Source organism: Giraffa tippelskirchi, chromosome 2 (assembly GCF_054371585.1).
Source record: "Giraffa tippelskirchi isolate mGirTip1 chromosome 2, T2T-mGirTip1v1.2.pri, whole genome shotgun sequence".
In the NCBI taxonomy this organism is placed as follows: Eukaryota; Metazoa; Chordata; class Mammalia; order Artiodactyla; family Giraffidae; genus Giraffa; species Giraffa tippelskirchi.
Genome location: NC_137276.1, coordinates 114,135,732 through 114,160,893, shown reverse-complemented (window position 1 = coordinate 114,160,893; position 25,162 = coordinate 114,135,732). Strand labels below are relative to the sequence as shown.

At 41.5% G+C, this 25,162-nt stretch overlaps 2 protein-coding genes and 1 pseudogene across 6 annotated transcripts in view; 1 reads left to right on the top strand and 2 right to left on the bottom strand.

Moving 5' to 3' along the window:
* NUP133 (nucleoporin 133) overlaps positions 1–8,767 on the bottom strand; it is a 67,659-nt gene extending 58,892 nt beyond the window's left edge. The window contains exons 1-3 of the mRNA XM_081570304.1: positions 8,510–8,767; positions 6,355–6,473; positions 1,386–1,489 (exon numbers count right to left, since the gene is read on the bottom strand). Coding sequence (XP_081426430.1) covers positions 1,386–1,489; positions 6,355–6,473; positions 8,510–8,691 — 405 coding nt within the window. The 5' untranslated portion in view covers positions 8,692–8,767. The remainder of the gene's footprint in view (positions 1–1,385; positions 1,490–6,354; positions 6,474–8,509) is intronic.
* On the top strand, positions 4,315–5,157 carry LOC145538332 (sodium/potassium-transporting ATPase subunit beta-3 pseudogene; annotated as a pseudogene).
* Positions 8,768–15,573: 6,806 nt separating the features above from the next.
* The window catches only part of ABCB10 (ATP binding cassette subfamily B member 10), a 31,693-nt gene continuing 22,104 nt past the window's right edge, over positions 15,574–25,162 (bottom strand). For all 5 annotated transcript variants that reach the window (XM_081570305.1, XM_081570306.1, XM_081570307.1 and 2 more), the window contains 5 exons: positions 24,294–24,373; positions 22,991–23,171; positions 18,704–18,747; positions 16,655–16,689; positions 15,574–16,194 (listed from right to left, as the gene is read on the bottom strand). In XM_081570305.1, the coding sequence (XP_081426431.1) occupies positions 15,963–16,194; positions 16,655–16,689; positions 18,704–18,747; positions 22,991–23,171; positions 24,294–24,373 (572 nt within the window). In that variant the 3' untranslated portion in view covers positions 15,574–15,962. The remainder of the gene's footprint in view (positions 16,195–16,654; positions 16,690–18,703; positions 18,748–22,990; positions 23,172–24,293; positions 24,374–25,162) is intronic.

Here is a 25,162-nt window from a genome sequence, read left to right as displayed (position 1 = left end):
TTTATTTGTTTTGCCATACATTGATATGAATCCACCATGGGTGTACATGTTTTCCCCTTCCAGAACCTTTGCATACTTTAGATTCTAATTCACTGCTAGAAATACTATTCTAGAAATACTTTCTTCTCACATCTTTTTGATCAGGCTTCCATCGTCATTTTCACTAATTTTAAAACAAAATATATATATATTTTTTTATAAATTTATTTATTTTAGTTGGGGGCTAATTACTTTACAATATTGTAATTGTTTTTGCCATACATTGACATGAATCAGCCATGGGTTTACATGTGTTCCCCTTCCTGGACCCCCCACCCACCTCCCTCCCCATCCCATCCTTCTGGATCATCCCATTGCCCCGGCCCTGAGCCCTTGTCACATGCATCGAACATGGAATGGTGTTCTATTTCACATATGATAATATACATTAAAACAAAATATTTTAAGAAATACAGAATCAGGAAAACTTAACAGCTAGACCTGACCCTTAACACAAACTACTCCAACCCCTTCCTAGACCAAAAAAAAAGTCTATTGGTTGAAAGAACTGTGTAGACTTCCTATGGAATTTTCCCACTCTAATCTTGATTTGTTGAATTGACATTTGAAATCAGCATGACTAGAATAAGTATTCCAAGTTGCCTAGAAAACATTTCTGAGACTCAGCCAGTATCAGGCTTCCTCTGCTAACTCAGGATACCCACCACAGGACCTCTCCCTCACCTATGCTCCTAACTACAAACATGGTTTTCTAGACAGCAGGTATACAGAGACCAGAAGACATGAAGAGTTTAGGTAAGTTGGAGCCTGAGTCCCAGTGGAACAAAGGCCCAGTGAGCATGACTATTGCAAAAGAGTATGCCTGATCTGGAGTGGACAGAAAGAGGCTGCTGAGCGTACAATAGTGAACATACAAATGAAAGCCCCCTTGTGAGAAGTTGACAATTAAGAGTTAAATTAGCGTTATAAAAATTGGTATAATTTTTTCCTATTTTCTTACACATGATTCAGTAGATTCAGTGCAACACATTCCTATCCTCTTAGAAACTCAGTTCATTAGTTTATGTGGATGGCTTTTAGTCTTAAGACTTCACTGCGCAGAGTGACTTGCATGACATTCATTTAAAATGTCAATGTCTCTAACTTCTTTAAATGTAAATAAAATACATCTTGTTTAAAATCATGATGAGGAGAGAAACTTTTTTCTCAATACACAAATGTGTATGCATGCTTGGTATTTCACATCACTATAAAAATGCAAATCTATAAAGCTTGAGTCGATTCAAATTACAGATTTCCAACACTCTAACAAGTTAGGGTAAAAATTCAGAGCCAATTAGGAATCTTCTCCTCTCTCTCCCTCCAGCTCTTTAAAGAATCATTACCTTAGTGATAGGTGACAGAGCAATCTTCCAAATAATAAGTTTCTCTTTGCAGACCAGACAAGCCCATCCACCTTCATCTATGTGAACAGTCAGCTGATCATCAACTAAAGAAAAAAACAAGGTATGTAATTAATCTTACAGTATGAATTAAAACTGTGAAAATTTCTCATACCAAAGCCTTCCTTACTGTCATACTCTTCACACAAAAAAGTAACCACCACACACACAAGATTAACTCACAACAAAAAATACTCTTGAATAATTCATGAGTTATCAATATCCAAAATAAGAGATCCATTTAACTTTGACAACCACTCTTATAAATACATTGAAAGGTAAAAACTATGTTCTGGTCTTAGGTTTAATATTTCTTATTTTTTGTTACCAACTTATCTCACTTTTTATAATATTTAGTAAAATTGATAATTTTATTTTGATAAAGCAACACAAATAATAACCCCCCCATTAAATACATAAAACATTTCAAGGAAAAATCATGTTCCTGCAAACGAACAAGATTTTCAAATAGGAGCTCTTTGAATATATGATAAGTTACTTTATTATATGCTAAGCTAAAGGGGTTAGCATATAAGCATGTCACCTTCCACATTAAGTGACAAAGCTAAATTACTATACTGTACAGCAGTCCCTCCTTATCCTTGGTTTCACCTGTTGTTTCAGTTATTTGCAGTCAACTGGGGCCTGAGATATTAAATGGAAAATTCTAGAAATAACACTTCTAAGTTTGTGATGAAATCTTGCAGTGTTCCGCTGTCCTGATGGGGATGTAAATAATTCCTTTGTCCAGTGTATGGACGCTGTACCCACGACCCATCCATTAGCCACTTAGTAGTAGTCTAAGTTATCAGAGTCACTGTCTTGGTATTGCAGTCCTTGTGTTCAAATAACTGTATTTTACTAAAATGGGGCCACAAAGCACAGAGAAGTGATGTAGCAATTTGGATATTCTCTTACTGTGCCTAATTTATCAATTAACCTTTGTCATAGGCAGGTGTGTACAGGAAAAACACAGTACATACAGGGCTCAGTGCTATTCTGATTCAGGCAACCCCCTGGTCTTGGAACGCGTGCCTGTGGCTAAGGGAAGACTACTCTATCACTGCTGTAAGTGTTGGTGGTAAACCTGTGTAAATGCATTAACAGCCCTAGAAATTTAATCAACATGAGCTTTGCTCTTCCTTTAAAGACAGGATAGAGGGGCAAAATAAAAGGCACCAATAAGGTACAAGCTAAAATATAAATATCAAATCATACCTAGGTTGAATGTAGGCTTTTTGCTGAACTGGAATACCTGATTGGTATTTTCTTTCCCTAAAAGCACTGGAGAAGGCAATGGCAACCCACTCCAGTACTCTTGCCTGGAAAATCCCACGGACGGAGGAGCCTGGTAGGCTGCAGTCCATAGGGTCGCTAAGAGTCGGACACGACTGAGCGGCTTCACTTTCACTTTTCACTTTCATGCATTGGAGAAGGAAATGGCAACCCACTCCAGTGTTCTTGCCTGGAGAATCCCAGGGACGGCGGAGCCTGGTGGGCTGCCGTCTATGGGGTCGCACAGAGTCGGACAAGACTGAAGCGACTTAGCAGCAGCAGCAAAAGCACTGTGGCAGCTCCAAATCCTCCACTGGTGAACCCTTGAGGACGCTGACTCAGTATACCAACTGACTAGGGCTTGGAAATTTCCATGTGAGGATGAGATCTTCTCAAGTTTACCCAGTCTTCAGTTTTCACATCCTGATTTCTAGAAACTCTCTCCTCTAAGCCTGTGTACTATTCGTTATTAACATGATCTGATGGCATGAACCAGGAGTGTGTCAAAGGCTTAAATGAAATTTAGGCTGAAATTTTTAGAAGGGAAAAGAAAATATATATTTAAACCAAGAACAATGCATGACAGAGGTTAGTAGAAGTTTAGTTGTCTGAGAATAATTGTATCTGAAGCTCCCATGGACTTATTGGTAAGATGTGCTAGTTCAAGTTGATAAGAAATATTCCTTGTTATGGAATGGTACTTTAAACTGTTCTGAGTGTCATTCACAGTATGAAATACATTTTACAGCATGATGTAGTCATACACAATTTAAATAAAACAAAATCAGATACACTCTGACATTTTGCAATCTACTTTACTTTATTTTTTTTTTAAATGCTGGTCATGAACCACTAAAGTGATTTCAGTCACTACCTGCAGTTTGAAAAACACTGTTCCAGGAAATCAAAGGATGCTCTGAATTTTGCTCTTAGAGTCACCTCAACGTCTCATCCTTAATGGCATCTTTCTGAAGCTCGTGTTGACCACACCTTCCACATTTCCACTCTAATTCTCTACTAGTGGGGCGTCCCTGGTGGTCCACTGGTTAAGAATCTGCCTTGCAATGCAAAGGACACAGGTTCCATCCCTGGTTCTGGAAGATCCCACATGCTGCAGGGCAACTGAGCCCATGGGTCACCTCTTTGGCTGCACTCTGGAGCCCATGCCCCACAACTACTGAAGCTAGCATGCCCTAGAGCTTGTGTTCTGCAATAAGAGAGGCCACTGCAATGAGAAGCCCATGCACTTCAACTAGAGAGTAGCCTATGCTCGCTGCTAAAGAAAGCCTGGGAGCAGCAATGAAGACCCAGCACAGCCAAAAATAAACAAATATTTAAATATAAATAAAAATAATAATTTGCTGACAAGAGAATCTTCTAATGGTGCACAAAACTGATAACATAAATTTGGGCATAGGAGAGGTCTCGCTCCTATGGCCGGAACAGCAGCCCAGCCTGGCACGGTGGAGAGCAGTCAGCTTGAGTGCTCACCACAGCGAGGAAGTTGCCTTGGACATACTGCCAAACCAGGACAAGCCTCCGCCCTTCTCGCCCCTTCTACCTCCGTGCTGCCACTCCCCAGCGGTCAGCACACACCATGACAAAGAAAGACAAGAAGTCCTTCAAACAGGGCCTGGTCAAGTGGAAGCTCTTCATCTACAACCTGACCACCAGAGAGTTCCTTGGCAGCATTGCCAAGAGCTGGGGTTTGATTGTGCTCTTCCACCTACTCTTTTATAGGTTCCTGGCTGCACTCTTTCCATTCACAATGTGGGCTATACTTTAGACTCTGAACAATGAGGTTCCAAAATATCATGACCAGATTCCAAGTTCAGGACTTAAATGGTTTTTCCAAAACTAGTGATGGTATTGGATTTTTCATTAAGCATGTCTAATCTAGAGTCCTATAAAAGGTATACTGATGACCTTAAGAAATTTCTAAAGCCACATGGCTTAGAACAGAATCTCACAGAATGTAACAGGAAACTTTTCTGAGCAGAAAGGTCCAGATTATACTGCAGGTCAGTTTCCTTTTGCCTTACTTGAAGCATGCAGAGCTGTGGATGATGCCAAGCTTGGCTACAACACAGGAAGCCTTTGTATTCTTGTGAAAATGACCAGAATGATTGGATTAAAGCCTCAATGAGAACCAAGGATAGAATATATTGCAAAGAATGAAAGCTGAGCAGTCCTATCAACTTATCTTCCCAGTGGAAAGATAAGATTTAAAATATTTTTCATGTTACAGGAAAAAACTGCATGGGAGCTATCTACAGCCACTAGGTGAGCTATCTCCAGTTGATCTTTGGTAATAAGGATGACATAAAAGAAGTTAACAGTTGAGTGCAAGATTGATGGATCACCCAACCTAAAAACCCAGAATGATCATGACAAGTTTTTAAGAAGAGTTGCATGCAAGATCACCATACATGCACAGTAGGAGTTAGGATACCTCCACAGGGTAAATGTTGTGTTGTCGTCTTTATTCTGTATCAGCCAGACCTGCCATTCCAGAATCATTGCTACCACCTTGGAGAAAGGTGGAGTGGTACATGACACTGGAGTGACAACATAATGTTCTTCCGGATCATAGCATTCCATGTCCTTCAAGTAACTTGCCTATTGCCTCTGCTGCCTTTTGAATCATGTACAATCACCACATAGGGACTGCACCAGATAGGGGCTGTGAACACCTGATTCTGAACATGTAGGACAAGGGTCTTGTCCAATTTTTATGTGGTTTAATTGCCAAGCATCTAATTCTTAAAGTGCTGTGCTATATAAATATTTTATAGATTTAACACTGGTTAACTGTCAGGTTTTGATGCCACCAAAGTTTTAGGGGATAAAATGGTACCTGGCCAACATCAAATGACTTTATAGCTATAAGAAAATTGGTGGGTGGAAAAGTTCTTATGTGACAAGGAAAAAGGAAAATAAAAGTGAGCCTGAAAGGTAAAAAAAAATTATGCATACAGCCTCTGGGGTACTACACAGATCCAAAATGGAGGTAAGACTTCATTCTATTGCATTATTAAACCCAATAATGTGAGGCAGTAGTTTTCGGATTTTTTAAAAAAGCTAAACTTCATATACTCAAACAACTTTTGAAATTGGACTGAGTTTTGCACATATGGTATGTACAACCATAAATACTTATTTTGATTGTGCTAAAATGAGCACATTCTGCTTCCCAAATTTGTTATATTTCTCAAACACAATGAAAAACCAAATAAGTCACCTATTTCTCCCCAAGGAAGTGAAGGTACACCAGTGAAGTAAAGTGAAAGTTGCTCAGTCATGTCTGAATCTTTGTGACCCCATAGACTATACAGTGCATGGAATTCTCCAGGCCAAAATACCGGAGTGGGTAGCCGTTCATTTCTCCAGGGAATCTTCCCAACCCAGGGATTGAACCCACGTCTCCTGCATTGCAGGCAGATTCTTTACCAGCAAAGCCACAAGAGAAGCCCAAGAATACTGGAGTATTTTCCAGCAGATATTCCCAACACAGGGTCTCCTGTATTGCAGATGGATTCTTTACCAGCTGACCACAGAAAACACAAATTTCCATCTTCACACCAGACCTAGGCTTCATTTGAATTGCTAATAGAGACAAATGAAAAATGACACCCACCTTCAGCCAATGTTAAGGCTTCCATGACTTTAACAGGAAGAGAAGTTCCAAATGTTTTCACATCATAGTTCACAGACTCAGTTATGGAGTGGTGTGGGAATATTCGCGTAGGTGTTCCTCTAAAGAAATGAGACCAATGTATTATTATAATAAATTATATATTATAATATTATAATAAAAATGTATTATTTTACTCATAACTTAATATTTTCCCATTATTCATTATAATGCTATGTATATATTTTCACAATGAAGAGAAAATCTTTGATAAACAAGATGAAGCTTAATAGTGAAAAACTCTGGCTCATGTATACTGTGTAAATGTATTTTTCATTAAAAAAAAAAAATCTAACAGAATCTGGCTTTGATTCTCATGTTTCAGTAATTAGATGCATGATCTAGTCACTTAAACTCTTTATAATTCTGCTTCCTTAACTGAAATAAGAAGGTTGGACTAGATCAGTATTTTTCAAATTATAGGTCATTTTGAGGATTTCAATCAACATTTTTTAAAAACAAAATAGAATATAGAGTAGTTTATCATACTCTGTGGTCAAAAAAGTTTTACAAACATTGGGTTACATTATCTTTAAGCTCTAATCAAATCTAGAAATATAAGATTTTACCAGATATACAATCAAAATCAAGAAATTAAGTAGGGTCATGAGTATCTGCTGTTACCTCTTCTTCAATAACAGATACAGCGGTAGAGATTATATTTCCTTCTCACCTTCTTCTTAGCGTTCAGAAAAAGTATAAATATATCAATATAAAAGTTATTCTCTTATCATAGGATTGTCTTATCATTAAATGAGTGCACATACAGAGTGGTTGACAGCATTATTTCTGACTGAATATAACAAAGGTTTTTCTTTGAGTTGATCACCAAAAGTTAAGAAGAAATTAAAAAGATGAAAACAAAGTGTGACTTTTATTCACTGACTTTTGTCAAAAGGAGTAGAAAACAATCACAAGATCACCATTTGAAGAGCACTTTACAAATTGCAAAAGTCAAGGAATACAAGGTATTCTTTAAAAATCGTTTCTCCTTTAAAATATTGCAATTTTCTATACATAAATTTTAAATGATAAGTTCAAGACTCAAGATTACCATTTTCTTACAGAGGCAAATTCATTTTTGATAGACGAATTCATAGGGAACCACTCAAGAAACATATGTGCTTCTTTTCTAGATTAACTATGAAAGAGGAGATGCAGAGCATGGTCTCACCAGTGATGTGCACTGGTGTGCCACACTTTTATTTGGTAACATAACTATTCTTATTTCATTGCTTATGGAAAGGCTTTTCCCTATTAATTTAGCTGCAGAGTTAACTTCCGTAGCTAAAATCCCTTTAATTATCAGTCAGCAGATGTTAACGGGGAGTTAGTATGTTAGGCAAATATAATGATTCTACAGGGTTTGAGGCCTTCATTGCCGCCATCACTGTACATCTGCATCGTGGCATTTCATTTTGACTCCTTTGGCAGGCTCAGATTAGGTTCATTACTGCCATTTCGCAGATGAAGAGATCATGTGTGACCTACACTAGTTCACAGGGGTAATAAGAACAAGGCAGGTGACCACCGATTCTAATTCAACACCTCTGTTGATGTTTTTAGTTGCTAAGTCGTGCTGGACTCTGCAACCCCATGGACTGCAGCACCCCCAGGCTCCTCGGTCCATGGAATTTTCCAAGCAAGAAAACTGGAGTGGGTTGCCATTTCCTTCGCCAGGGGATCTTCCTGACTCAGGGATCGAACTCGCGTCTCCTGCTTGGCAGGCAGGTTCTTTACCACTGAGCCACATGGGAAGCCCCCTCTCCACCTCTCAGTTCAGTTCGGTTCGGTCGCTCAGTCGTATCTGACTCTTTGCGACCCCATGGACTGCAGCACGCCAGGCTTCCCTGTCCATCACCAACTCCCGGAGCTTATTTCACCTCTACACAAAGGTAAATCCATGCAAAGTGTGTGAAGCAAAGACTCAATTGATGAATTAATCAAAGAGAGGCTGAAATAATCACACGCAAGGGTGCAAGGGTGACGGATGTCTATTTTCCCAACATTCTGGCGTCCCTCGCCGTCCCTGGTTCCGTGGCTTCTGGAGGCCCGTGAGCCTGTGAGTCGCAGAACCCAACCCAGGATGACCACTCACCGCGAGCTCAGGGAGCTACGACGGCTGGCCGGAGAGAAGAGCACGGGGGAGCTGACGGAAGACCCCAGAGTCAGACCCTTCCTGCTGGTCGCCCGGGGCGTGGAGCCGGGCCCGACTACGCCCAGCGGGCCTCTTCGAGTCCCCGTACCCGGGGTCCGCGGAGAGGAGACTGCCGGGAACATGACCGAAAAGAGAGGCAACAGCACACGTTCCAGCCGTGCGGCTGAAGCGCAGCCAGCGCGCGGAGCTCGAAGGCCTGATGGGCGGGAGGGCGCGCGATTAAGACGTCAGAGCAGCGCCAGCCTGTGTGGTGCGCTGTGATGACGTCCAAACTCTGAGCGCGCCTCAGGGCGTGGTCGAGACCTCAGGAAACGTTGGGAGGTAGGGTGCGCTGTGGTGACATGAGGTGCAGCGCTGAGTATCGAGGCTTGGTCGGGCCGGCAGGAGAAACCGGAGTGGGGCTCGCTTTGATGATGTAAAGGAGAACGCCAAGCCTTGGGGCGTGGTGGAAGCTGCGGATCTTCAAAGTTGAGAGGGAACCTGAGGCGAGAGGCCGTCGAGCGGGACAGCGGAGGGTATAGAGTCCAGCGTTTCCAGGGAAGTGAAACTGGAAAAGCTCGGGCTCTTCTCCGGTCTGGCGGGTGGGGCTGCCCCTCCAGCAGCTGAAACGCAAAGTCCCGGCACGCTGGTCCTTCGTGAACCTCTTGGGAAATGAAAAGACTTCATTCCCTGGTCCAAAATAAGAGAGGAAAACTGTAAAGCTGACACTGGTTTCACATTCAGTGTCATAGATGTTATTCCCTAGGTTTGTCATTTCTCATTCATGCTAGTGACATAACAAGTCTGTATCTCTAGCAGGTCCTGATCAAAAACCATAGGCTTCTGACAGCCCTAGTGGACCGCTTTCACCTGGATGTCCTGCGCATGCCTCACAATCTACTCATTAAAAGCTGAATTCAGGTTTTCTTTAGGACTCCTGTTTCACTACCATCTCTGGCCCGTTGGATAAAATTGGTTAGTTGGCCAGTGCAAAAAGAAGAGCTCTATCCTAGATTCCTCCTTCACGCTTGCCTCACAGTAACACCTGGGACACTGTACTCCTGAGCATCTCTAGTAGAAACTACATCTGCATTGCCTTTGCCCTGGTTAAAGTGCTCACACTTCCTTCTTTTTTAGCCTTTTGCCTTCTTTTGGGTCTTCTCACCTCTGGATGGTCTTCAACACTGTCCTTGCACACTACAGCTGATAAGTGGAATATTGCTTGCCATATAAGTAAACAAAGGATGTCATAGTCATCAGTGATTGCCACCACCACGTGAGCTGGTGAGCCCTGAGGAAACTCAGGCTATGAAAACACAGGATACTGACCCCCAGCTAGCTGAGGTGCATATTGAACGATAATTTCAGTAAGCCCAGCGTTTTGCATCGTCCCATACTGTGTGACTTGACATGGAGTCCAGATGTATGACTGTTGGAGGATGGTGAATAGACAGTCATTCATTCATTCTGGATTTATTGACTACCTTCCATGTGCCAGCCTGTATGCTAAGTGCTAAGTTTTCTAACTGTAAACAAAGCAGACATGGGCCCTGCCCTCGTGGAGATCACAGGCCAATGAGAAAGATAGGTCCTGTACAAATGAACACAAATTTATTTACACAACCATGAGTTGATATGTGTACAATGAAAGAAAAGAGGAGGGTGTCTGAGAGTGATTGGGTATCTGACTTTGGAGGAAGATCTACAAAGGCCTCTGAGAGAAAAGGACATCTCTGCCGAGACGTGCCCTCAGCCAGGCCAAAAAAAAAAGAGGAAGTATTTGAAGCAGTGGATCCTTTGGCAAAGGACCGGAAGCAGCAAAGAGCCTGGTATACTCCAGGGTCTTTAGACAAACCAACCAATGACAGGTGACTAAAAGTGGAGGAATCTGGAGAAATGAGGGCCCAGGAAGGGCCTTGTAGACTATCAAACAAGATCCTAAAGGAAACAGATATCACTCTCAAGTTGGATAGAGAGTTTAATAAAGGATTGTTGGAGATTGTATAGAGCCTTGAGGCTCCTAAGAACAAATGGGCCAAGAAAAGAAGGGGTCACCAGGCCATGGCTGTGGATCAGGAGACGCAACCAACTCAAGGCCACCCAGAAGGAGGGAACAGCTGGGAATGGAAGTGCCCTGACCTCAGTGAGAGGAGGCCAGAATGTGAAGGAGGAGAACACTAGGACAGTCCTCTTGGTGGGAGGGCCCACCTCCTGGAGGAAATAGTGGAGAAGGAGAGTAGAACAGAAGATGTGCAGCACATATACCTTGGGGCAGCCAGCCAGGTACTTGTTTATCCCTCCCTAGTGCTGCCATTTCCCTGTTTATCTTTTCACCTCATTTTATCTAGTGTAGCCACTTTAGGAGTCCAGAAGGAAGAATAGTGTAGTGCAAAGCCCTCTCCAGCCTAAGCACCACCTGGAGGGCTGGTTAAGTTGGACAGCTGAGCCCCACCTCGGTGTCTGACTCATTGGGCTGAGGGCTGAGAATCTGCATTTCTAATATTTGCATTCCCAGTGTTATGGAGACGTCTGCCTTGGGATTTTTTTTTTTTTTTTTTTTGTCTTAGGACACTTTGGTAACTACTGTGTGGTAATTAAGAGGGCTTCCCTGGTTGCCCAGTGGTAAAGAATCCACCCACCTGTCAATGCAGCGGAGACTCTGGTTTGATCCCTGGGTTGGGAAGATCGCCTGGAGAAGGAAATGGCAACCCACTCCAGCCTGGGAAATCCCATGGACAGATGAGCCTGGCTGGCTACAGTCCAGGGGTCACAAAAGAGTTGGATATGATTTAGCGACTAAACAAGGAAAACAACAGTAATTGAGAGAATGTCTAGACTCTGGAATTAAATGAGACTTGTTTCAAATCTCCACCTTTTCTCTCTACTATCTGTGTCACCTTTTTGAGTCTCTGTTAAGTTGCTAATAGTGCCCACTTCTGAGAACTAGAGGATAGAAATATCACTACATTTGAAGATGTCAAAAGACCCGCAAAATCAAATAGTGTGCACTTCTAGAAATTTGAAAAAAAAAATCATAACAAAGATATATAGGCAGCTTTGTTTATGACAGCAGAGAATATAGAAAGATAAATCTAACGATTTATAATATACTAACACTATAGAATGCTATAGGGTTAAAAACACATGTGGATGTGTGTAATAAATACTTAAAAATGTAGGAAAATATTGTCATCAAATTTAAAAACAGGTTGGTTAAAAATTAATATGTCCAATGTAAGTCCATTTTTGTTTTATTAAAATAAAAAGAAAAATCCCTCACAAGTGCCGTATGTGTGTGTGTATGAGATGCTTAACCTACATGTGCCTCCCTCTATCCAGCTTCCTAAAATGCAGCTCTTTCAGTGAGGACCAAACTGATTGATGTAGAACTCATTATTGCAGTCATCAATAGGAAAGCAGCCAGGATTATTTCCTGTAGATGTGGTAGGATTGTTAGAATTCTATTTTCAGCAACACAGTAATTATGATCCTCTTCAAATGGGAAGGCAGGGGCACAGTGACGAACTTATCATGGATATTATCCATGGCTCAGTGGTAAAAAATCGCCAGCAATGCAGGAGACACAGGAGCCATGGGTTTGATCACTGGGTGGGGAAAATCCCCTGGAGGAGGACATGGCAACCCATCCCAGTATTCTTGCCTGGAGAATCCCACGGACAGAGAAGGCTGGCAGGCTACAGTCCATAGGGTCACAAAGAGTCGGACACAACTGAGCATGCACGCACGCAATCATTTCCAAAGCTTCCCTTTAGTCTCATCTAGTGGCAAGGGAATTTTTTGAAATAACTCTAAATTTCAGCATAGTTTAAACATCCTTCAAGCAGTGAAGAACATGTGGTGTTATCACCAGTTTTGGGGGCTGCAAAGTCTTTCTGTCAAGGGACAGAGAGGAAGAGTCCCTGGCTTGCAGCCTGTTGCCAAGTAGGTATGGCTGTGTCCCAATAAAACAACTTATGAACACTGAAATTTGAATTTCATGTAACTTTCAAGTGTTATGAACTTTTAAAAACCATTTAAAACTCGTTAGCTTCGCGGGCCATACAAAACAGGTAACAGGTCGCAGCTGTAGACCACCAGTACCAACTTGATGAGGAAGGCCCAACCACCACTAGCGCAGAACCCAACAAAGCAGAAGATGCTCCATGAATGTTTATTGAATGAGTTGAATGGAGATCACCAGCTAAGCTCGACGATGCTTCAGATGTAAAAACATAGAAAAACACCCCCAAACATTTACAATGCAGTTTCCACAAACTTCTTTCACTAATATACTTAATGTTTTGTGACATTTACATTTGTTTATTTTCTTACAGCTTTGGCACTTTTATGGAAAAATTGAGCTTAAATGGAGTTCCTAAGTGGAGCCCTACTTTATAAAGGTCCAGATACAGGGCATAGCCTATAACAGTTTAATTTGTGAGTATTTCTTGGGAACCAGCAAGGCTCAAGGCTAGAGACATTGCACAGAGAGGAGCCTGGATGAGCGGACAACAAAGCATTTGGTTCATTAATATGATATTTTATCTTCACATGGAGGTTTTACATAATTTAAGCTTTCTTTCTGCTTATCTTTATATTGCCTACATGAGTTACATGTCCTTCAGTGGCTCCCCATGAACACGCAATGAAACTGTTTCCCATGTGGTGGTGACGGCCCCTGTGCCAGCCCTGCCCATTTTTCTGGCATCTTCCTGTATGCAGCATCAAGGCTGGCTGCATCAATGCACAACCTGCCTGTGCTGCCATCCTCATCTGTGAATAGGGATAGGTATTAAATTATAGGGTTGTCCAAGTAACCAATGTGGTAACATGTGCAATCTGGAAACAAAGAGTGGCACCAAACTCTATGTTAGCTAAATGTCACAGAGGTGTTGTAACTGTTTTCTTGTAGTTAATTTTTTTATATATCTGATGGCTCCTTCTACACTGGAAGCTTCTAGAGGGCAGACACTCATCTACCACCAGTTCTACAGCACAGTTCCTTGTCTGACACGTGGCAGGAGATGCTCCCTTAATGTGCTGAGGCAACTAAACAATGTTTATAAATAACAAGTGAGGACATTAAGAATCTTAGATTAGGGACTTCTCTGGCGGTGCAGTGGATAAGAATCTGCCTGCGAATGCATGGGACACTTTCGATCTCTGGTCTGGGAAGATCCCACATGCCAAGGGGCAACAAAGCCCAGGTACCACAACTACTGAGCCCACAGGGTCAGCCCTTGAGAAGTCCCAAACCCAAAGTAGAGAGTAGCCCCCAGCTAGCTGCAACTACAGAAAGCCCATGCACAGCAACGAAAACCCAGCACAGCCAAAAATAAGTAAAAATTTTAAAAAAGATTAGGAGGAAAGGAATGGAACTTATAATTACTCTCACTTTCCTATGTTTATAATGTTTTTTTAGTCTTGAATCTATAAATTCTAGTAAGAAACTGAATGTAGTAAAAAGTTTTACAAGAAATGACAAACACAGATAAAGTTCATTATAAATTTTAATCCATGATATAAAAGGGAATATCTTGTATTAGAAAATAAAATATAATGATCACATTCAATTTTGTAAATACTTCTATGGCACAAGGAGATTTCCTTCAGATCCAACCCTGTAATTGTGTTTGGTCTGCTTTTTGAGAACAACACCATAGTAGTAAACCATGAAGAATATGAGTAAAGCTTGTTAAAAATGATTGTCACAGATGTACTGTTTAAATTCAAAGAACAGAGTTCATTTATTCACTGAATTCATTAATGAGCTTATGTAGAATAAAATGTAATACTCCATGCTTATCATGAAATAGTGGTTTCTTCCAGTATAATCAGGAAGCTAATCACAATACTTAGGACCTGAGAAAACTTCCTTTTTAGTCATATCAACATTGTTACTTCTTAGGTTCTGACATTATCATTATAGAAAAAGTACTTTTTCTTGAGGGAACGGCAACTTACTAGTGTTGATATGAATACAACAAATCCAAAGCAATGCTCAGAACATTGCTTGAGGAATTTTTGAGAAGTTTAGCTTTAACTATAACAACAAATAAAAGAAAGATGGTTAATTATATCCTCCTTTCAGAGGGTGACAAGCTCTTAAGGTTTCTTGACATTCTGTAGAATCTATAAGCTTCCTAAAAATGTTCTAAGGTTGAAATTACAGCTATATTAATAATTTTGGAATTTAGCCTCATTGAATGAAATTTCAAAACCATTTAACTGAAAAAACACTGTAAAATTTGACTAGGAATTATAAACTCTTAAAAGATAATTTTCAAGATACATGCCTACAGACAACCTAAGTGTAAAATTACACCTTTTTTGATAATACCTAGCAGTTCATGCCTCACTTCCCAAATTCATAAATAATGAAAACAGAAGTTCTCATATTCAAAGGATGGGGCTTCTTCCCTTTTTAAAATTCATCAGGCTCTCAAGTGCCAAAAATGCAGAAAACTGCACACATGCAAACACAGTCTCAGCCCAAAGGAACACATATTCCTATACTTTCATCCCTTTGAAGACAGAGGAGACAGGGAATATAAATGACCCCTCCTTGCCATGTGACATTACCTATTTCTGTATATATATATTTCCTAAAGGAAATCAACCTTGAATATTCATTGGAAGGACTAGTGCTGAAGCTGAAGCTCCAATACTTTGGTCACCTGATGCGAAGAGCCAACTCATTGGAAAACACCCTGATGCTGGGAAAGATAGAGGGCAAGAGGAGAAGGGGGTGACAGAGGATGAGATGGTTGCATGGCATCACTGACTCAATGGACGTGAGTTTGAGCAAAGTCCAGGAGATGGTGAAAGACAGGCAAGCCTGGCATGCTGAAGTTCATGGGGCTGCAAAGAGTCGGAAACGACTTAGCAACTGAACAATATGTATATAGTTTGCTTTATGAGATTAGCAGGATAAAATAAAGGGTTAGATTTTTCACCGTCTATCATGCTACCTGGAAAGATGAGACCCAAAGTAGGTAGAGTACTACCAAGAGATTACACAGTGATTGGTGAACTGGCCTAAAATAATTAGGCTTTTTATTTATAATTCCCTTTTAAAAGTTGTTGTTTGACAATAGCTTCAATCTATAACAGCAGATAAAAGAAAATGAGGCGCCATGCTCTATTAGTCAAAATATTCTAAGACAATAGAAAACCTGAAAATAACTTCAGTCCTCTAGACCATTTAGAAAGTTATAATTATTAAAATTCTGAATAAAAAGGTCTTCAGAATAGATCCATCTCAAAACTATTTTACAAACTTTGGAAAAAATAGGCAGATTTCAAATAACTTGAAGTCTGATTTACAGATTTCAGACAGTCTGAGTTTTTTTTTCCCTTGCAGTGCAGCTTTGCTTTAAAACCTCTCATATTAAATTTACCAGTAATTGCTTCTTTATGCTGAAATAAAACTCTGTTTGTTCATTAATTTCCTGTACATCCCATCTGGTTTCAAAAGCAGCTCTTCATGTTTCCCACATTCGATGATTCTCCCCCGGTCAAGGACAGCTACCATGTTGGCGTTCTTAATCGTGGACAGACGGTGGGCAATGATGAACACTGTCCTTCCTTCCATCAGTCGGTCTAGAGCTTGCTGTACGAGGTGCTCATTCTCAGCATCCAGTGCACTAAATAGAAGAACCCACAGGAATGCAAAGGCGTCAGTGCCATGGACACTGTTCATGCATGTGTTTCCTGGTACACATACATGATCCCCTCATAAGCAGCTGATTTTTACTATGATCAAAATTGCAGCTCCCTGGGTCAACTATCCAAATTTTATAAAGTTACTATCAAAAAAAGAAGCTCTGAACCCTTGATCTCCAGAGAACTGCCATGTACGTTAAAAAGGATTTTTCATATCTGCTGATAAGTGATGAGGGATTGATCACAAAGGTCTGAATGGGACCTTGAACCCTCAACTCACAATTCATCCTGTTCCCTGCCTCCCAAGTGTCATGATTAATTCATATCCCATCCCTTTAAAGTGTAAGGTGTTCTCAGCCACGTCACTTGAAATATAGAAGAGTAAGTTTGTGATAAAGAAAGAATTTGGTTTAATATAATTACACATTAAGATATCCTTACCTGGTTGCTTCATCTAGGAGAAGAATTTTGGGATTCTGAAGAAGGAAAAACATTAAAAAGATAATAAAGATATAATTTTATTAGAAAAAAGAACTCTCAGAAATAAAAAGAAATAAAGTATTGATACATGATACAACATGGATGACCCCTGAAAACACCCTAATGAAAGGAGCTGGACATAAAAGTCTATGATTCCATTTACAGGAAATGTCCAGAACAGGCACATCTGTAGGGGCAGATGTGTGGTCACCTGGGATTGGGGCAAATGGGGAAATAAGGTGAGTGGGTATGTGTGAATGGTATTTTGGCGATGAAGAAAAGATTCTAAAATTGACTACAGTGATGGATGCACAACTCTGAATACATGAACACTGAACTATATGCTGCGCATGGGTGAACTATATAGCCTGTGAATTCTACCACAATAAAGCATCTACAAAGGATGAAAAACAGTTCATATGTGCTTGAGATGAGCTCATAAATGGAAGAGTTAGAGATGACTTTAAACCATTATCACAGTGATCAATGAACCGGATGTTTATAGTGTAGCTTTATTCTACAGGTAAAACAACTAAAAGTATTAGATGGGGCTCTAAAGTGAGTCAGATAGTCTAACTCTCAGGGTCCTCTTGGAGTTCAGTTGGGAGCAGTACACACAAAACTGAAAAGAAAGAAGAGTCAGCCAATGTATATAACAGATAAATTCTAGCCTTGCCTAGGAATATATCCACAAGAAATGAAAACATAACCACACAAAAACTTGTACACCATTCAGAGCAGTGCTACTTCTAACAGCCCTAAATCAAAAATAACTCAAGTGTTCATTAACCTATGAGTGATAGACAAATTGTGGTTTGTCCATACGAAGGACTGGAAAGGAATAAAGTAGTGATATGGCTACAACATGGAGGAATCTGAGAACCTATACTAGGAAAGGAGGCTAGAAGCAGAAGACCACCGTCTGATTTCATTTACCAAAAATGTCCAGAAAAATTAGACCAAGTGAAAGTAGATTAGTGGCAGGTGGGGCTGGGAATGCAGAAAGGTTGCTCAGGTGTATCAAGGTGATGGAAATGTTCTAAAACTGGATTATGATGGTTGCACAACTCTGTAAACTTACTAAAAGTCACTGAAAAGCACATTTAAAACTGCTCAGTTTTATGATATGCAAATCATGCGTAAGCAAAGCTGTTTTTTTTTTTTTAATCACCTTTAAATCTGAGGAGAGTACTTATCTAACAAAGGAGAAGGCCATCATTTCCTAAAATATACAATGCCTATGAATTTCAGCTTTTCCGTTTCCTCTTAGGAGTCTTGTATATTTCAAGTCTGTACCATTCAGTTTGCTGTGCTCATTCTCAGTCGTGTCCTTTGTGACCCTATGGACTGTAGCCCACCAGGCTCCTCTGTCCATGTGATTCTCCAGACAAGAATACTGGAGTGGGTTACCATTTCCTCCTCCAGGGGATCTTTCCGACCCAGGGATTGAACCTGCATCTCTTGCGTCTTTTGCGCTGGCAGGCAGATTCTTTACCACTGAGCCACCAGGGAAGCCCACCATTCAGTTGAGCAGGTTATTAAATACTATACAAGTAAGTATACTTGTACTGTTTTGGTATTTTGATATAATTACTGTTTCACCAGTTAGATATTGTATGCTTCTTTAATTTTATAATTTTTTAATTGAAGTATAGTTGATTCACAATGTTGTGCAAACCTCTGCTGTACAGCAAAGTGACTCAGTTATACATATATAGACATTCTTTTTTCTTTACTACTCAGTATGCTACTTGATGGAAGATCTGTGTATTAAACTTTTCTCCCTCTGATAATTCCAGCACTGTACTGAGCTCCTAATACCCAAGAAATATTTGTTAAATTTGAACACAGTCAGTGGAATTCCCAACTCATCTTTCACCAGAGCTGTCAACAGTATACCTACCCAACTCCTCCAAAAAGAAAGAATGAGAAAAATTGTACATTACTAATTACAAGGTCCCTAGTTAAGAACAATGCCAAAAACCCCCAGCCAAGTGGCTTCAGGCTTACCTTAAGCAGAGCACGGGCAATTGCAATTCGCTGTTTCTGCCCACCTGACAATGACAATATATACATATTTTAAACTGAAGGTCTTAACAAAAATTCTTGGTAATAGGCTTTACTGATACACCATGTGGCAATCTGAAGGTAGCTTCTCCCAGTTGGTCAAGTTGAGATAGATGAGAGAATAGAAACCCATGTTTGCAATATATTATTTCCTCGTTACGCTAGAGATTAATAATAAGAATTATTATCATGGCTAACACTGAGGAATTCCTATGTACCAGGCATCTCCTAAATGCACTACACAGATTATTTCATTTCATCTCAAAAACAAGCCTGTGAAGTAGATTCTATAATGATTCCCTATTCACAGATGAAAGATTGTGCCATGAACACCCTGCAGGAGGCCTCACAGCTGGTCAGTGCACTGCCAAGGTCTGAACTGTGCATTCAGTTCAGTTCAGTTCAGTCGCTCAGTTGTGTCTGACTCTTTGCGATGCCATGAACCGCAGCACGCCAGGCCTCCCTGTCCATCACCAACTCCCAGAGTCTACCCAAACTCATGTTCATTGAGTCGGTGATGCCATCCAACCATCTCATCCTCTGTCGTACCCTTCTCCTCCTGCCCTCAATCTTTCCCAGCATCAGGGTCTTTTCCAATGAGTCAGCTCTTCGCATCAGGTGGCCAAAGTATTGGAGTTTCAGCTTCAACATCAGTCCTTCCAATGAACACCCAGGACTGATCTCCTTTAGGATGGACTGGTTGGATCTCCTTGCAGTCCAAGGGACTCTCAAGAGTCTTCTCCAACACCACAGTTCAAAAGCATCAATTCTTCCCCACTCAGCTTTCTTTATAGTCCAACTCTCACATCCATACATGATGACTGGAAAAACCATAGCCTTGACTAGATGGACCTTTGTTGACAAAGTAATGTCTCTGCTTTTCAATATGCTGCCTAGGTTGGTCATAACTTTCCTTCGAAGGAGTAAGTGTCTTTTAATTTCATGGCTGCAGTCACCACCTGCAGTGATTTTGGAGCCCAGAAAAATAAAGTTGGCCACTGTTTCCACTGTTTCCCCATCTATTTGCCATGAAGTGATGGGACCAGATGCCATGATCTTAGTTTTCTGAAGGTTGAGCTTTAAGCCAACTTTTTCACTCTCCTCTTTCACTTTCATCAAGAGGCTTTTTAGTTCCTCTTCACCTTCTGCCATAAGGGTGGTGTCATCTGCATATCTGAGGTTACTGATATTTCTCCCGGCAATCTTGATTCCAGCTTGTGCTCCTTCCAGCTCAGCGTTTCTCATGATGCACTCTGCATATAAGTTAAACAAGCAGGATGACAATATACAGGCTTGACGTACTCCTTTTCCTATTTGGAACCAGTCTGTTGTTCCATGTCCAGTTCTAACTGTTGCTTCCTTACGTGCATACAGGTTTCTCAAGAGGCAGGTCAGGTGATCTGGTACACCCATCTCTTTCAGAATTTTCCACAGTTTATTGTGATCCACACAGTCAAAGGCTTTGGCATAGTCAATAAAGCAGAAATAGATGTTTTTCTGGAACTCTCTTGCCTTTTTGATGATCCAGTGGATGTTGGCAATTTGATCTCTGGTTCCTCTGCCTTTTCTAAAACCAGCTTGAACATCTGGAATTTCACGGTTCATGTATTGCTGAACTGTGCATGGGCTGTGCTTATCACCACACATGTTTGCTCTCCCCTCCCCCCAACAGAGTGTCTCTTGTAATAGGAAAGGTAAAGGAAACTCAGGAGAGTTGCGGTTCAGAGCGGTGCGTGAATTGGACGAGAGTAAAAGCAGCTGGAATGGTAACTCTTCTGTTTGCCCAGAGCATGAGTCTGTGCTTCCACTCTCACGTAGCTCTGTTTTCCACTCCAGGGAACAACTTGCATGAGTGGAACTGGGGGTGGCAGAGAGAGCGGCCACTCTAACTCTCTCCTGCTTTGTTTGTCAGCTCTAACTCTACTAAACAAAGGGGGTGGGATGAGTAGGGGAAATGCAGGACAGAAAGTGGTAACTTCCCTCCTCAATTCTGTTCTACTGGCCCTCTCCTCTCCTCCAGGGCCACTAGTCTAACTTAAAGCTGATGGAGTTTCACAGCAGGACACAACTCACTCCTTCTAACTTAGTTCATCATTTGAGAAAACTCAGTTCCATTCTTGGTAATTAATTTTATTGGCTGAACATACTTCTTATTTCATCTAAAAGACGTTAATCATTTAAACTGAAATGAACGGTACTGCTGAAAGCTGTCCTCAACCAGGCAATCCCATCCTCACAATGAGGGAGGGAGGAAAAACCCTTTCTATCTGAACCTCTCTGGTTGGTGGGGGTCTGAATGCTCAGTGTGGGTGGGCAGAGTGGCCAGCGAGGGCTTTAGTCAGCTTTGAAAATCCCAGGTGCCAATGAGCACACAGGGCGTCTGCTGCTAGAAGCCCACCCCTTCCTCCACAGTGGACTGAAACCTTCGGTTACTTCACTGGGAGACAGAGCCTGAGAATCCTGGTAAAGGGAAGGACACACAGACTCTGTCCCCAGGGAGTAGGCGATTCAACGGTGGAGAAGAGCACAGGCACTCCCAGCTCTGGACCTCCATCTCTGTCATTTCCCAGCATCCTGCCCGAGGACACGCCGTCCCAGAGACGCAGGAACAGTTCTATGGCCGTAACTTACCCCATCCATCAAAAGCAGGTTTTCATCTACTGCCTATAGTTTTAACAAATCATACACAACAATCTTAAAACATTTTTGTGTTAAACTATCTGTAGCCTAAGTTCAAGCAAAAAGTTTAGTGTTGGAAAGGATTCCTGCTCCAGCCTTCACTCTGACATGGAGGCCTCCCTTCCCTGCTCGTGCAGATCCAGTGACAAAGATCATCATGAAAGGAAACACTTCTCAATATTTGTAATAAAAACAAAACAGAACTGTGTTTAACCAAAATTTTACTTCTCTATTTTTTTGGGGGGGCTCCAAAATCACTGCAGATGGTGACTGCAGCCGTGAAATTAAAAGATGCTTGCTCCTTGAAAGAAAAGCTATGACCAACCCAGACAGCATATTAAAAAGCAGAGACATTACTTTGCCAATAAAGGTCCGTCTAGTTAAGGCTGTGGTTTTTCCAGTAGTCATGTATGGATGTGAGAGTTGGACTGTAAAGAAAGCTGAGTGCTGAAGAATTGATGTTTTTGAACTGTGGTGTTTAGAAGACTCTTGAGAGTCCCTTGGACTGCAAGGAGATCCACCCAGTCCATCCTAAAGGATATCAGTCCTGAATATTCATTGGAAGGACTGATGTTGAAGCTGAAACTCCAATACTTTGGCCACCTGATGCAAAGAGCTGACTCATTGGAAAAGACTCTGATGCTGGGAAAGATTGAAGGCTTGAGGAGAAGGGTACGACAGAGGATGAGATGGTTGGATGGCATCACTGACTCTACGGACATGAGTTTGGGCAAGCTCTGGGAGTTGGTGATGGACAGGGAAGCCTGGAGGGCTGCAGTCTATGGGGCTGCTAAGAGTAGGACACGACTGAGTGACTGAACTGAACTTACTTCTCTATTCACTGGTCCCACTTCTGCACTTGAAAGCAACAGAACTGTTTCTCTTTCCCTCCCATAACTCGGCCCCCATAATGCCTGAGCTGACATCATAGGGAGTCCCACCACTGGAGTCCCAGTGGTGCCACAGGGCTGCGAGCCCCCACTGTCCAGAACAGGATGTGATGGACTCTGTCTGGGTCAGGCCTGGACCAGGGCCTCTCTGTGGTTATTACATTTTAAAAGAGTTGCTAAAAAAAAAAAAAAAATATATGATTATGTGACAGAGACTACATGTAGCCTACAAACCTAAATCATCTACTCTCTGGCCTTTTATAGAAAAGCTTGTCAGCCCTGGGTCTACACACAGTCTCCTTCAGCTGCATGTCTACTCTAACTCAGTCTCTGCCTGCCAGGACAAGTCATCCTGCCATCCGGTATCTGTCTTACTTTCAAGGCTCTTGAATTGTAAAACATCTATTCTCAGAGGAGAAAAAGCAGCTGTGGCTGAATACTGCCCAGTGGGACATCCAGTGGGAGACTGGAAACACTCTGGGGTGGAAAGTGAAGGGAACTGGAGAATTGTCACATACAAAAGAGATCTGAGAAAACAAAAATGTTAATTTCATAAACTCCAAGGACAAAAGCCTAATTAAAAAATAACACTGTGATAGAAAATGTTTGGAGAGTTTTTTGGAGCAGAGACGTTTTGTGACAAAGAATAACAAAAACGCACCTGAGAGGAGAACACCCTTTTCTCCTACCACAGTGTTGAATCCTTGAGGGAAATTTTGGATGAAAGCAGCTGCATTGGCCACAGCGGCTGCCTGCTCTATCTGCTCAGCAGTCACCGAGGCGGGGTCGTCTGCACCATACGCAATGTTCTCCGCAATTGAGCAAGAAAACAAAATTGGCTCCTACACATTGGAAACAAAACATGCTTATTGAAAATTTCAAAAGGCCAGTAATACAGTGGAGCTTAGTACAATATTTACATCTAAGAACTTTTCCCAGAGAATATATACTGGTTTTTTTTTTTTGGGGGGGGGTTCTATTTTCTCATTTTCCATCAATTTACCCCACAGTGACTAAAAAATTCACATGTTAGCATGAGCAGGACTGACTTTACCATCTGAAGATCACCACTGCAGGATCCTGCCCTCACCCTGCATGTAGCAGATGCTCTGTAAATGCAAGTCCCCTTTCCCGAGGAAGACCTCGACCCCATCTGTGTTCTCCAGCTGCCTGCCTTCCAAGGACGAAGGGAGAATCCATCTCTTTCTGTCACTTCTTGAAACACAAAGCAGATGGGAAAGTGGCATTTGCACAGAACTATTCTGTGGAATTGTCCTAAAAAGCTAATAAACTCCCAGCTTCTTCCCCTATTCTTAATGAGGACATGGCACTGCTGTTACCCTAGCACTCCCGAGCCAAGCCCATCACTGTCCCCACCCATTCCTGTGGAGCGGGGCTGAGGGGAGGCTCACTGGAGGGAGAGGCCGGGAGTGGGGGAAGGCTTGGGTTTGTCTGTTGTGCACAAAGCTCGGTAATAAAAATATAAACAGCTTGTCAAAATTCCCCTGCACTAAGTGGTCTTGTGAAAACAGCTTCATTAAATAGACCCTATTAATGTTCTTGAAATCCTCTACCTCTTTGCAAGGGGGCCTGGCTCTTGGCATAGTCTTTGCTTGCTTATCTCTGAAACCCTTCAGGCAAAACAGTAGACTGGCTACTAATGAAAATGAGAACCAAGAAAGAGTAAAAAGAAGCTAAAAAGCTGTATCTTTTTCTCCCCAATCTTCTAGATGATCTGCATTACAAGTAATGACAGTCTTCACCTTTGGAAAAAGACAATGCTTCAAGTGGTTAAAATGTTTAAGGTCTTCAGGAAACAGCACTACAAACCTGAACAGCCTGCCCAATGAGGTTAGTTTACTACATCTGAAAAACACCCATTCCTTTTCTTTTGAAAGGTTCAAGACCAAGAGAAAAACAACTTTAAAAGAAAGTGTAATAAAAATGGACCCTTCTCCTCTTACCTGACTCACTGTCCCAATCTTGGATCTCAACCAGACTGGGTTTAGCTGACGGATGTCATGGCCATCAAGGCTGATTGTTCCTTGCAGGGAAGAAGGGAAAGAGTCAGTGGGTACCATGGGACCAGTGACTGATAGAAACAGATAGAATCTGGCGGGAAAACTCCAGACTCAGTTTTTTAAAGATTAGATACTCAAAATCTCCAAACAGAATCTAAAACCAATGGGTTTCAGTGAATTTCAGAGCTAGAAGGGACTTTTCTGGATCATCTGCACCTACTAATCTCCCTGCAATGGTTGGATGACTAGCCCACCTAGCTCATCCCTCCAGCTCTCCTTCCTGTGTCAGTGCAGATGTAGAGTAGTCTGTTATCTGACTGATACGATGGCAGAGTGTTTCAATGTCAGATGTAATTCTTTGATCTCAGCTGACAGAATTACCTTTACACCTTGAGGGAACGAAATCGTGTCTCCTGATTACGATGACAGTGACCAACACAAGAAATCCTATTCTCTCTCAGTTAGGTATATGGAATTATACAAGCCCAAAATACATTTTCATACACCTACAAAAAACCCGAGGTTTTGACTTAGAAAACATAAGCACTCTATACAGGCTCCACAAGGCAGGAATGTAAGTGCAGTTGCTTTTCTCCCTGATCTATTCAGTGTGATGAAGAAACCAGAGATTCAATGTTTTGCATCCTTCTTTCTAGGATTTTCCTAAGCTCAGAATTTTATAGCAAGTAGAAGGTAAGTCCAGGCAGTGATTCCAGAGGCAGACAGTGTAGTGATATCCACTAAAACACTTGGTGGTTTTGCACATCAGATCATTACCTGGCATATAACCAGCTCTCACAGTGTTCTAACCA